Source organism: Lepisosteus oculatus, chromosome 2, assembly GCF_040954835.1.
Source record: "Lepisosteus oculatus isolate fLepOcu1 chromosome 2, fLepOcu1.hap2, whole genome shotgun sequence".
NCBI lineage: Eukaryota > Metazoa > Chordata > Actinopteri > Semionotiformes > Lepisosteidae > Lepisosteus > Lepisosteus oculatus.
Genome location: NC_090697.1, coordinates 1438796 through 1452904, shown reverse-complemented (window position 1 = coordinate 1452904; position 14109 = coordinate 1438796). Strand labels below are relative to the sequence as shown.

At 37.4% G+C, this 14109-nt stretch overlaps 2 protein-coding genes across 3 annotated transcripts; both read right to left on the bottom strand.

Annotated features, from left to right (window-relative positions):
* Positions 1 to 490: 490 nt before the first annotated feature.
* Positions 491 to 7376, bottom strand: gja1b (gap junction protein alpha 1b). The gene is made up of 2 exons (XM_015359917.2): positions 7237 to 7376; positions 491 to 3226 (listed from the first exon to the last, which is right to left on the bottom strand). Exon 2 carries the CDS (start codon positions 3208 to 3210, stop codon positions 2074 to 2076), a length of 1137 nt encoding a protein of 378 aa, XP_015215403.1. The 5' UTR covers positions 3211 to 3226; positions 7237 to 7376; the 3' UTR covers positions 491 to 2073.
* A 3412-nt stretch (positions 7377 to 10788) lies between these two features.
* LOC102683161 (gap junction Cx32.2 protein-like) lies at positions 10789 to 12730 on the bottom strand. 2 transcript variants are annotated; one of them, XM_015358321.1, is made up of 2 exons: positions 12580 to 12730; positions 10789 to 11913 (listed from the first exon to the last, which is right to left on the bottom strand). In XM_015358321.1, exon 2 carries the CDS (start codon positions 11898 to 11900, stop codon positions 10878 to 10880), a length of 1023 nt encoding a protein of 340 aa, XP_015213807.1. In that variant the 5' UTR covers positions 11901 to 11913; positions 12580 to 12730; the 3' UTR covers positions 10789 to 10877. The 2 variants fall into 2 exon arrangements, with proteins under 2 accessions (XP_015213807.1, XP_006626506.1); XM_006626443.2 differs by having other exon boundaries at positions 10789 to 11908.
* Between the last annotated feature and the right edge of the window lie 1379 nt (positions 12731 to 14109).

Genomic DNA, 14109 nt, shown 5'->3' with positions numbered 1-14109 from the left:
CTTGGGTTCAGTCTAAATTGGATTGTGTCTTAAACCGATACATGCACTGCAGTCTTATAAATCCCATGCCCTTCTCCCCTTGCCCCAGTATGCTACTGTATATTTGCTCTAGCAGGGAAAGAAACTCACTTTCCTGCTATAAGATTCCCCCCTGACACTAAACCACTATCAGACAAGCAGTACTTTATGCGTGTAATTGTGTTGTTCAGTTGTGTATCCTTAATTCTACAGGATGTATGAAAACAAAAGGTTTTGAAAAGTATTTTGTTAATTCCAAAAAAGCTTAATGTTTCAAAGAATCTTCAAGTATAAACAACTGTAATATTAAAGTAGCTGCAATATTTTACAGTATCATGTATATATATTATATATATTATACAGTTATAGTCTTCTATTGTAGAATTCTAACTTCTGTTTTAGATCTGACATCTCACTGGTCATTATATTTTATTCAAGTGTTTCAAATGAAACCAGAAGACATTTCTGTAAAAGCATTTGTAAGAAAAGAAAATCTTTATTGGTTAAAATAGCTTTTTAGCAGGTATGATTAATGACATTTTTGTTTTTTATCATGCAGTAACACACTGTACAACAGTGGATTAACAGGGAATACCAAATGACCACACTGTACTTCACAAAAATGTACATTCACGTTTTGTACTGTGAATGAATAATTTGCAAAACTTGAAATGTAAAATGTATTGTCAGTGATGCATTCATTTTTCTGACCGGTGTATTGTAAAATAAATTAGTAACATGCATGCTATGAAACATTTATCCCCTTTATGTAACATATTATATCCTAGTCAAAGTTTCAGTGCAAACACCATTGTAGCTGAAAAGACATCGAATCCTCGTATTTGAGTACCAAAATACTGCAATGTAATGTTCAACCATTTTAACCTCCAAATTAAAACTTATCTAAGAGTGTGGTGGCTGTGGAGCTACATTGGCATATACATTTTATTACTCTTGACTAAATATTAGTCCAGCTCTATAAGCAGTCTTCTAAAAACTCACATTTGACAGTTAGCTTGATTTACAGTACTAAAACATCTATCACTCAAGCAGCAATGATTACATCGTTAAAAAAATCATCCACAACCAAAAAAAATTAAAACTGCTACTGCTTTCCAAAATAACCATACATTTACAACAAGAGAAAAAAATTAACACATCCCTTTTGAAGAGCCTTAGGGACATTTTTGTGAAGAATGAAGCTGTGCCTTTGTTTCACAGCAGATCTTATCCATCCTGTGAACATGTCCACTTTTCCACAAAAGCCAAGACAACAAAAACATTAATAAAACTGACGCCACATAAATTCAAAGTTTATCAGGAAATGACAGTCCACTAATATTAAAAGAGATCTCTCTTTTGATTAAGAAAAAAGTACTGCTGAAATTGGGATTTTTTTCAATAAATATGGTTTTGGATCTATTTTGCTTTATTATTCATATGGAAATGACCTAGGGTAGTAGTCAATTGTCTAGTGGTGAATGTCCTGTATATCTAATAAATAAATATTAATTCATGAAGTTAAGTACAAGGTACAGAATAAGATTATTTAGTTATAACCCTGTTTTACAACAAGCTTGAAAGGATTTTAAGCTTGAAAATCATTAAGGTCATAAGGGGAATAAAAGATATAGTTGTAGTTTGAAACAACTTTACAGACTTGGAAAAAAAGTTTCACGGGAACCTGTGACATCAAAGTGCAAAAATTTTAAATGGAATGTTCTTGTGTGGGAACACCAAAAAAATATATAGAACAAAATAATAATAAACTACACAAAATATATAAACAAAGCTATAGGAACAAAAAATTGGGACTGTTCAGCAACATGTATCAAACACATCCTTGCATTTATTTAATTGTTGTTTTTTCTTGCCACCCTTCTCTTGTGTTTTGGAACAACAGATTGTTAACTTCTCTAATCTTAATGTCATTGTTTAAGGACAGTACCTCCAGCACTTAAGTATCTGTACTGTATGTCTCTGTGTTTATTAAGAGTTTCTAGTGAAGACAGTGAAGTTGAAAGTACCGCTTTATTCTCTCGATTGGGAATGGGGCTACACGTCAAGGTCGCCCGGTCGAGGCCTGCTGCTGACGCGGCTGCTGGCTCTGCTCGAAGGCCTCGGGTCCATGAGGGACAGAGGCTGTAACTCGTGATCTGGCGAAAGTTTCTTGTGCTCGTGCGTATCGTCGGGGAAGTCGAAAGCCTGCGCGTGAGAGTTGGAGATGGTGCTGCCGTTCTGGCCCAGGCGGTTCTGCTCGGTGCTGTAGTTGGCCCAGTTCTGCTCGTTGGCTTGCTTGTTGTAATTGCGGCAAGAGTTGGTCCGGTCGCCCGTGGCCAGCTTGTACCCTGGGGGCGACATGGGGGCCGTGGGAGAGGAGCAGCCGTTGTAGTAGGTATACTTCGGGGACACACAGTCCTTGGGAGTCGGACTCATCGGCCCGCAAGGCATCAAAGGATCTCTTTTGGCCTTCATGCGATCCTTGATGCTCTTGAAGAAAACGTAAAACAATTCAATCACGTTCAGGAAAAGGGACACCAGAGAGACCACCAGCATGAAGATAATGAAGATTGTTTTCTCTGTAGGACGAGAAAGGAAGCAGTCCACTTGATGTGGACACGGCTCTCTCTTGCAAGTATATACAGCAGACAGGCTGAATCCATACATGTACCACTGTATTATCAAGAACCCCACCTCAAATATTGACTTAAAAAAGATGCTGACGATATAGGTACGCAGCAGGGCTCCTTTCATTTTCACCTTCCCATGCTCTTCCAGCCCATACTTGAACTTCTTCATCTCAATCTGTTTTAGGGGTGCATCCACGTCACTGCCCACATTCTGGACAGCTTTCAGTTCCTCTTCTCTCTTATTTAATTTCTCCTCTTTCCGCATCAGGTAAAAAACATGAGCGAGATACAGCAGTGTCGGGGTCGAGACAAATATGATCTGCAAGACCCAGAAACGCACATGGGAAATGGGGAAGGATTTGTCATAGCAGACGTTCTCACAACCGGGTTGCTGGGTGTTGCATTTAAAAGCAGACTGTTCATCACCCCAGGCAGACTCGACGGCTGTGCCCAAGACAAGTATTCTAAAGATGAAGAGTACGGAGAGCCACACCTTTCCTCCAGCAGTGGAATAAGCCTGGACTTTGTCAAGAAGTCGTGCTAAAGCACTCCAGTCACCCATCTTGAGTGCACTCTTGCTGTAATCAAAGATGCAAATATATTAGGCCCAGATATTTAAAAAAATAGATTTTACTTTCAAAAATAGAATTTGTACAGTAGAACACATCTGAGTGGGGAAATTTCACATTTGTAAGCTTTAACTGTATATTACATTTGAACACTTCACAGGAAATTCTACTTATTTGTATGGAAGATAAGGCACACGCACACATCATGTAAATCAAACACTTCATATTCGGATATTTGTTACATTTTTCACACACAAAAATCTATGGTTTGTGTGCGCAGAATGATTAGAGAAATATGGGTGTTAGTGTTTTGTGTACCATGACAGAGACAAAAAAGGAGAAGACTAGAGCACAAAGAGTTAGAAGGGGATTAAACAGGAGGGATTCGGCATTCAGTTAATTGGACAGAAGGCTTTCATCAAGTGGAAGCTCTTGCCATACAAGTCTTTATAAACTACACAGTGCTTTGAAAACGTACTCTCCCCTTCTAATAATATCCCAAATGATCAACAAATTATCTGCAGATTTTTTAGAGTGAATGCTTCCACTTCACACTTTTCCAAGTGAAAGAAAGAACGACGAAAACTTCAAAGAAAAATCAAAAACTCAAATATATTTTATTTTATATTTTAATACATCCACTTATAATTGCAGAGGTATTCAACCCCCTTTGCGACGGCAAACCTAGATTTTAATTCAGGTGCAAAAATTCACTTTGAAAACTAACATAGTTGAATTTGTGCAATCATAGTGTTTAGCACTATCTTAAAGTAAATACACCAGTATTTGTATTGTATTTGTGGTCAGATAAGACAAAATAGTAACTTTCCAGTCTAAATGCAAAAAAATACATCTGGCACAAATCCCACATAGGGCATCACTCAGGCAACAGCCTCCCTGATGTGAAGTGTGGTGGTGCATCACTATGTTACAGCTCTGCTTCTCATCAGCAGGGACTGGGAGGCTTGTCAAGACTGAAGGGAAAGTGGATGGAGGATAATGCCAGCAAAACCTAAAGGAAATCCTGCTTTTCTCTACTGAAAGTCTAAAAGTGAGATGAGAATTCAATATTCACCAGTACAATCACCCAAAGCCTAAGGTCAAAGCTACTTGGAATGGCTTAACAAGAACAAGAAAGTGAGTCTCCTTGAGTGGCCCCAGTCAAAGTCTAGACTTCAATCCTATAGCACATCTGTGAGAAGAACTGCTGTCAAGCTGAAGAGCTTGATCAAGTTTGCAAAGACGACTGGGTGCAACTGCACCATCCTGGAGAGAAGACTTTGTAGAGACACATTCAAAAAGAGCTGCAGCTGGGACTGCTGCCCAAGATTCAGTCACAAGGGTGAATACTTGCAATCAACATATTGTAGGTTGGGGTCTTTCTCTACTATTTTGCTTCTTTTATCCATAAAACCCCCAAGAGAATATGAGCAAGAGTTTCAACAAGCCTTCACAAAACACAGAGTAGGGGATCTTTAAAGTTAAGCAGTATATGGTAGCTTAACAATATGCTTATTTTTGAAAAGACATCTGTTAATTAGAAAAGCATGCATAGCACTACCAAAGCAGGAGTGAAGCTGACACTCTGCTTCTCTATCATGCTATACTGCTGCATGCAGGGCGGCACTGCACTCACATTATTTGGAGGAGATTATAAATTCTGATCTGCAAGATTGCTTCCCTTTGCTGGCAAAGAGGCTCTTTACTTCTCAGCACTTAGTTTTATCAAGAATCTTTTTCTCAGATTGGTGAAAGACAGCAGACACTTGCTCAACTGGCAAGACTAGGCCACAGCAGTGACGTGCTTACTCTCCTTGGTGCGGGATGTGATTGGTCGCAGACCAGTCTGCAAAGGTGGTAGGGGTGATATCTGATACAGCAAGGCCCTCCTAAGCGGATCTCTGCCTGTGTGATCTTACAGTAATTTGTCTAAGAGCAACAACATTTGTAAAGGAGACAACACAGCAGCTCACAACAAGCCTGCAATGTGCAGGCCAGAGGGAGAGTCAGGTCATTACGGCTGCCATGGCCTGGCCAGTCATCACATACTGTATGAACATTAATAATTACACATGAGCTGTTCTCAGTTGTTTCCTGGTAAATCCACTCATGGGATGTCTTGGTACAGTTCCAGTAACAGCAATGGGCTGCAATTCTCTCAGTGAGTAGGCACGTTGCCTCCTGTAGTCTCTCTATGTACAGTATGCTAGTACATTTAAAAAATATTACAAAGACTATACTGTACATACACATGACAGGAAAATACAGCATCAGAACAATGATTATGTTGGGTGTCAAGTTATTAACGACATTTTTTGTCTACTGAACAGAAAACCAGCTCATTAAAATATAAAGGAAACGTAAAAGAAAAACTGGTAATACATGACAGCGATAGTAAGGCCTCCAGTATGGTAGTTCTGTACTTAAAGTCAGAGTTGTACACAGGTGCCATAGACTGTAATCCAAATTAAACTGAAGGTGCTTAATTGACACCAGCCACCATTAGCCTTGTTCTAAATAATGTATGTGTAGCCTCGTGTCCATCTGGCAAAGCTATTTAAACCTATTTAAACCTTCCCTACGAAGCTGCCGAGTGTGCAAACTGCCAGCTGGAAGCATGAGGAACATTCCACATACACTGTAATACAAAGATCAATTGAGAGTATTGTTCTTATAATATTCACTGTTAAAATTCAGTCCTGAGCTTTGCTTTTAATTTTTTTTAAAGTGCAATTATAATTTACTACATGCAGGGTCTGCTGGGTATGGGGTGGAGGCACAGTCATTCTGATGTCTGTCTGAAAACTAGAGTTGTGACCACAATGGAGCCAAAAAAAGCTGCAAAATGCATTTTGGGGAAAAATAATTCCTTTGAGCATCCTTCAGAAGTGTATCAATGAAAGGTCACAGATGGAGGTTAAAGAAGACCCGAAGGCAAGAGAAACCAGCTGAATATACAGATTAAACAGTCAGTCACATCTTTGTGTGCCTATATACAGTATAGAAGTATACATCCTGTACACGAACTGTTATAAAATCTCCATACACACATTTATAATTAATCTGAATCAGTTTCTACACTTGTTGAAGGTAGTTGATTTTGGGGGGTTTTGTTAATTCTTGTAAAGCACAGACAAATCATACAATTATTTTTAAATAATATATTTATATGATATTATATTTTAATAATTATTTAACAAAAGTTATTAGATAGATAATACTTTAGTAATCCCATAGGATTGATGAATTATTGTTATGTTATTATTGATGTTATTATTGTATTTTTGTGTCAGTTATTCATATTTCAAGGGACTTTTAGATAACATTAAAGTAATACACTTGTAATCTTACCAATACAAGGACTGTGCACTCCAGATGTTCACAATAAGATATATTCATTAAATTGAATGTTACATTGTTGGAAAATACCTATGAAAGACGATTACTTAGAACCTTGATGGTTTCCACAAACTGTGTTTTGACTCTGTTTACAGCCTTAGGCAAAGTAATAAAGATTTATAACATCTGAAAATGATAATAAAGATTATTTGCGCAATTTCGTTATTGGTTTCGTGTTTTTAGTGAAATACATTACTATTCCAGAACATCTCTACAGCTCTGGAATGATTTTACTAAACATAAAAAAAATGTTGTTAAATCTGTTAAAGAGTAAACTTTTGAGAAACGTTTTTTAAATCCCCGCACCAGCTAACACACAGAAGAAAATCTAATGGAACTACATGTCTCTGAAAACCATTATACAACTTCACCAATCACTGATAACTTTGTGTGCAATAATATGATAAAAACTACTTTATAAACTTGATAAACTAAAATGTTTACTGCGGATTTCAGTTAGAAAACTGAAAAATAATTGAACACATATGTTACAGAGTGGGAAGGGTGACTAACTGGGAAAAGTTGACTTCCAGACGTTCACTTGAATACTGTACAGAGGATTCAAATTAACAGTTCAATGTATAGATGGTCTGTTGATTCGTTTTCGTTTTCAAACTTACCTTGAAGGACGAAGTTACAAAAGAGCCTTGCTTGTCTTTCCCCGAAAATCTGTCCAATTCTATCACCGTTTTCTTACAATCCAAGTTCGGGACCAGGGAGAAACTGAGACTGACTTGTCAAACTTTCTCTGCTTATAACAGTCTTCATTGGGGTTTAAAAAAAAAAAGTTTTGTAGTCACCTGATTCCTGACGTAATGTAGACCTCCTAACAAATTAACAGGATCACGGATAACTTTTGGGGGGGCAGACTCCAACCATACAGAGTAGAGATTCCTACATTTTATTTTCAATGACAAAATGACTAATATTGAAATTCAAAAGTTTATAAGTTTAGAGGACAGCAGCTACCTGTACGTGAAAATAAATGACCAAATATATGTCAGATATGAGCTTTTTTTTTTAGCAAACTCGTTTTGCAATGCGTTTTAAGGATGCAAACAGAAAAAAACACAGATTATGACTAATGATTTCTTCGGATCATATACCATTTTAGTTCCATTTGATTGCCTGTGTAAGAATCAATTTCAAATGTTTAACTTTGCATTTTTCATAAAGAAGTTTAGTTCCACTAAACACAACTAAAAAGAAATAACCCCGGCCCGTATAAATGTCTCATATAAAACTTCCGTCGGTGATCAGCGCATTACTTTAATAAAAACTACACAATTGCATGTATTCAATAATTATTCAATGAAACTCCACTTTGCGTTGAAGTGGTTTTACTGTGAAATTTGATTATATTTATTACATTTTTGAAGACAATATAGAGTTTAATCCACATATATAGATTTATATTAGGCTATATGAGGTTGTGGCATGCCATATGCAGAGAGTGGTGCATTATATCAATTAAGACAAGATCATTTGAACATGAGAACAGAATCATATGACGCAAATCTAACGTGGGTTTCTGCATTGCGCTCCAACCGTCATATTGCTGTGACCATAGCGCCCTCTCCTGCACACTGCATAAAATAAGGTCAAAGAAAGAAATTATTTTCAGTGTCCTTTGTAATGAAAGGTACTGTACGCGCATCTTGACACTTTGTATTAATTAACAGATGATTTGGTTTTTCCGATAAATGAAAAATCTGCAGATTCCAGTATTTACAACTGGAATTCATCTTATTTTCTCAGTGTCCTCAAGCTGACATACTGTACCACACAGTAGCTTCCTTATCTGTGATTGGATTCTAGAGTAGAAAGAAGCTCATACCATGTACTGTACCTTGGAATTTCATTTTAAATTCATGAGCTAAGATAAACAATCAAAATAGTTTGAGCGGACTTTTAATTATTCCAGCAAACATAATCCAAGAAAAACTGATTTACCATAACCATCACACTAAATGGAGAAATCAGGTTTTCCTCTACTCTGACAAGGCACGCTCCAACAGTAGTACTAAGGTGATTAGTGCCTGATTATAGATGGAAAGTGGACTAGAAACAGGCATTATGTGTACAGAAAGCAGTAATGTGCCATGATATGATGTAATGTGATTTTGGAAAGATGCTGAACTCTCTTTTCAAGCGTGACTGTGACTGCTGGTGCTGCAGTGTGCTGGAGCACATATTTCAGGGAAGGGCCTTCACTTCCTCCAGAACTGGCATGATGTTTCTGCAGATGCCACTCTGCGAACAGGAGAGCTGAGATCAGAACTTCTGCTACCGACACTGAGACACATCATAGGTATGTGTGGAGAAAGGATGCACAAAAACCTTGAAACCAAGTTAAGGACACAGAAGACTAGAGAAAAGACAAACATAAAAATGAAAGTTTTGTGATCAGTGTGTACTGTACAAGTTGGAGTCTCTGGGAAAATCTCCTTCTTTCTGTAGGATGGATTCAGAAAATAACATTTCTGCTTTTGAGTTCAGTAGCTACAGTACTAAGGTACAGTATTCAATCAGACCATAGACTGTGCTGTACACAACTGAGGGCATTTTGTGTAAGAACTGGAGGGTCAAACATGACAGTGTTGTGTTGCCATAAGGGAAAAGAATACAAACAGCAAGACTATTCTTACATTTGCCATCCATCCATTTTCTAACCACTTCTTCAAATACAGGGTCACAGAAGAGCTGGAGCCTGTCCCAGCAAGCAACTGGCACAAGGCAGGACACACCCTGGATGATATGCAAGTCCTTCGCAGGGCACAGTCACGGACACAAACACACACACTCACAACAGGCCACAATTAACCCAACAGGATGTCAGAGCACATTTATCCCAGCTATGAATTATCAAGGTGCTCATGTAGCAGAGCTAGTTCGGACACGGTGACATCATCGCCCTCCCTGCGCGTAGCGGGGATCTCAGCTGCCTGGGCTGGGGGAGGTGTCCTCTAGCTCACTCGGCTGGTTCCCTGTTGTGGTACACTGGAGACCTAGGTTCATGCCCCAGGTGTAGCGGGATGAAATTGTTAGTGGAGGACATGAGCCTGCATGGAACTGGCACACAACTTAAAAGGAGTTTTATAGTATTTAGAAACATTTGATTTTTTGTAACTCTTCCTAGAATTGCTGCTTTCAAGTTCTGGACCAGGGAGAGCAGTGCCACCTGCTAGTCCACCAACAGCACAGCCACAACCAAGCTCCTTCTAAAGGTCTCCCAGCCCCGGCACTGGCCAGCCTCTGAAGTCAGGCTAGAAGACGGTAACACTGCTGAAGTAGTCAAACAGCAATCTAAAATGTGGTGCAGAAAACCATGTGTATGTTAAAAACGGTGTTGTAAGGCATGAACAAGGTTCTGTGAATTTATATGAAATGTATGGATTTTATGAGGGTGTAACAACATTATATTTGTCTTAGGTACTGGAGCAGGTTTTAGCAATAAAAACGGCAAGGACAAGGAATTTCAATTCCTTATTTCGCACACAGCGCATCCAGGATACCAGTTTCAACTCATCTGCCCACAAAACAGCATCAAGATGGAACATTCAAAACTGGCTAAATAATAAGAGTGCCATGCAGATGCTTGATTTTTATCACAGGTAGAAGGTAGAAGGTAGAAAATGTGTCTTTTCAAGTAGTAAATTACCCTTTCTTGTATCCTAATTATTTAGGCAGATCTCGAATAACAGGTTTAAAATCACAGGTTTGTGTCTTTTAGATAAAGGTAAAGAAATTAGATTATCACTTTCTAAATAATCTAGCAATATTTTGAATTTATTTTTAGATACACATACAGTATAGTTCAGAGCTTTGTGAATTGTTAGCTGAATTTATCAGTGTTAATTCAACACTATAATCTTTATATTTCAAACATACATAGAGTAGTAGTTCAGGTGGGTAGCTGTGTCAGCATGCAAAGGCTGAAAAGGAACAAGTAATTGTTTTACTTGTTTATTATGTGTTTTTTTATAAAAGGTTTATTCCATGCTGAAAAGAGAAGAAAGAAAACACAACGTTTCGGCCGTGGAGCCTTCTTAAGGTGTGAGGTGAGTCTTCAGGTGTGACCCTCAACGTTGTGTTTTCTTTCTTCTCTTTTCAGCATGGAATAAACCTATTACTTGTTACCATACACAGAGTAGGTACTGTATAACACAAAGCATATTCAATACATTTATTGACATTGTTAGGCTAAATATAAAACCTCATTCTTACATAATGTATTTGTTGGTGAAATGCAGTAGTTGATCTACTTTTCACTCAATAAATATTCGTCGTCTTTCATGCTTTGAATGCTTCCTTCAGTGCTGTGCTTTGTACTCTGAGCTTCACCACACCAAGGAGGTTGTGGGTCAGCTTCCCTCTTCATTTTACACTCCTCCTCACTTATGCTTCTTGTCATCTCACTCTCCAGCTTGTCTTCATTCTGCTCAATCTTTAAATTAGTCTTGTTCTGTAGCACACTATGCTTATCACTGAAAGTCTCACAATCCAGAGGTGCTTTAAAACCAGAAGAAACCACCTCAGAAGTCAGGGGAATCTTTAAGCCACCAATCTGCTGCTGATACTGCTTGTTTACAGCATAACTAATCTTGCGTCCACAGAGGTAAAAGATCTCAATGACATTCAGAAGCAGAGATATACACGCTACCACAAGCATGAACAAAATGAAAATAGTCTTCTCGGTCGGCCGGGACATATAACATTCGACTTTGAAGGGGCAAGGGCTCCTGTTACATACAAACACGGGGTCCAGAACAAACCCATACAGATAATACTGGCCTACAATGAAGCCCACTTCAAAGAGAATTTTAAAGATCACATTTATTAAATAACTGCATAGTAAATTGCCTTGGATTCTAACTTTCCCATCAGCATCTGTATATTTTGGGATCTTACTGATTTTTTTCATAAGCAGATTGCCATCTTGTTCTTCTTTCAGCTTGCGTTGCCTCAGCTTCTCTTCCTTGTGGATAACATGCAAGACGTGTCCCAGGTACACTAGGGTTGGGGTGGACACAAAGATGATCTGCAGAACCCAGAAGCGAATGTGGGAGATTGGGAAGGCCTTATCGTAGCACACATTCTCACACCCAGGCTGCTGTGTGTTGCACAAGAAATCTGACTGCTCGTCACCCCAGACCTTTTCTGCTCCAGCTCCCAGTACCAGAATCCTGAAGACAAACAGGACAGTCAGCCAAATCTTCCCAACCACAGTTGAATGGGATTGGACTTTATCCAGCAGTCTTCCCAGGAATGTCCAGTCCCCCATTCTTCACTCTGTTCTTTAAAATGAAAATAAATAATCATTTACTGAAAATCAAAGTTTCACAATTAAATACGAAAACACAAAGCTGATAATCTGTCAGCTCGCATTAATCTAATAAATAGGTTCAGAAATTCCACATTGGAGCCATTGCCCTAAAAATGCATAGTAATTGAGTAGCAATCCAATATCACTTAATGTCCATTCAATGCTCTAAATAGGAAAACATACAGTAATTCCTTTAATTTTAATGTTTATTCAGAAAAAATAGAAAATACAATATTTATTCACTCATGGAATTAAGAGAGCATAAAGCATCTGCAAAGTATATCCTAAATACAGAATGAAAGTCCTATTTTTGTTTAACTGTGTTGTACACTCACAAACTGCTGCACTATAGGGTGTGTAATCATTAAACAAAATACTGATTTGCGATGGGAAAATATTGAAAGACAGAGAAAAAACTTAGAGAAAGACAACTATTGCCCATCTATTACAAGTTTTTTTGCAGTTTAATCTTACATAATGTTTAAGCTATAATATAAATCCAAATTCCAGATTCAGCCATTGATGGTGATTTGATCAAATCAACTAAGTACACTTTAAAAAGAAAATCAATTATGTAAAGAATAACAAAGCTTGCTAAAAATGATATACTGTATACTGTCCAGAGCACATTTCTCACCTTCTGATGATCGGAAACTGCCAGGGAATTCACTAAAGTCTTTTGCTAGGAGATAAATGTCAATCAGCTTCTGAGTTTTTTTTTCGAGCAATTGGACAATTTTGAGGTGCATACAGAACAAGAACTGCCACGTCTTTGGAAATAAAACTGCCACCAGTTAAAACTGAAAGACCTTGTACTGTATAGGCTGCCAGCTGTTTAATGATTAATAGAAACTTAAAATCTAAAACAGCATTGAAATTACATAAAATAAAGGTTTCTTAAATGAAAAAACACACTTAACCTTTAACAAAAGATTATATACTGTATATATTTATATAATAAGCACATTGTCAAGCTACACCTTGATATTACTAATGAATGAGACGGTTATAGTATCTCACACTGTAAAAACCGGTGGGGAACCTCAAATGACTAGAAATCAAACATTTGTTGTATCCAACTCTATCTTAAGCAATTATCCCATGGGACTAAAACAATCAATTTAATTGAAAATGATTATTTGCTTTAAAATGTTCTCAGTGTCATATTTGATCCTGCAGATTTCTTGTCACCTAAAAAAATTGTTTAATTTTGTCTCTATTTTATTTTAACATCTACAGTCAATTTTATCTCATACCAACAGTTTAAATCATCAAAGTAAAGGGAATGTATTCAGCTTTGTTGATAATCAGTGTTTTCTATTGACAAAATTATCACACTCTGTGATACACATACTGTATGGATTGTGGCTATCGGTATTGAGCATGACATTTTCCTGTTTGTAAATAAAGGATCTAAAATGAAGATTACCCTGTGAATAATCTGATAAAAAAAACATAAATTGTCTTTCACTTTAAAAGTTTCAGATTTGATTTTTAATGGCTCCTGCATTTTGCCTTAATTCTCGTCTTAGGAACTTCAGACATTCATTGTTTTTATCTGACATTAATTAATTTAATTAATTAATTTAATTAAAAAGAAAAATAATATGGATTATACTTTTAAACAACTCCAGATATGGGCCTAAACTATGTTTACATGGAAAAGTGCAGTTAGTGAAAAACTGGATCCCTACTGAATCTTCAAGTGTAAATGCAACATAAATCTTGATACGTAACAGAACATTTTTTTCAATATTGTAAATCTGACTGCTCTGAAGAAAGAAACTGCAACCAGTTTTAATAAGAAACACCACAGTGTTTCTGCCAAGCCAACACAAAAATAAAACACAGAAAACATGTAGGCCAGACGTGAGCTGGGTAGGGACCTGATGACAGCCCCTACAGAGCTGGGGTCATGTTTCACACAACTCCACAACGTGTTCTAGGAAAACAATCCTACAGCTCCTTCTTGCTTTCCTCACACAGATATAAAACATCTTCTTTAATTTATTCCTGCTCTTAAGATGTAGGTGTCTGAGCTTAAAACACATATACTGTATTATCATGAAATGGAGCTCAAAATCACTTTGGAAAAATAAGTTTCTTCTGTATATGGTGTTTTTTACTCAGCAGTTAAAAAACAGAAGCTCTTGGACAATGATTAATA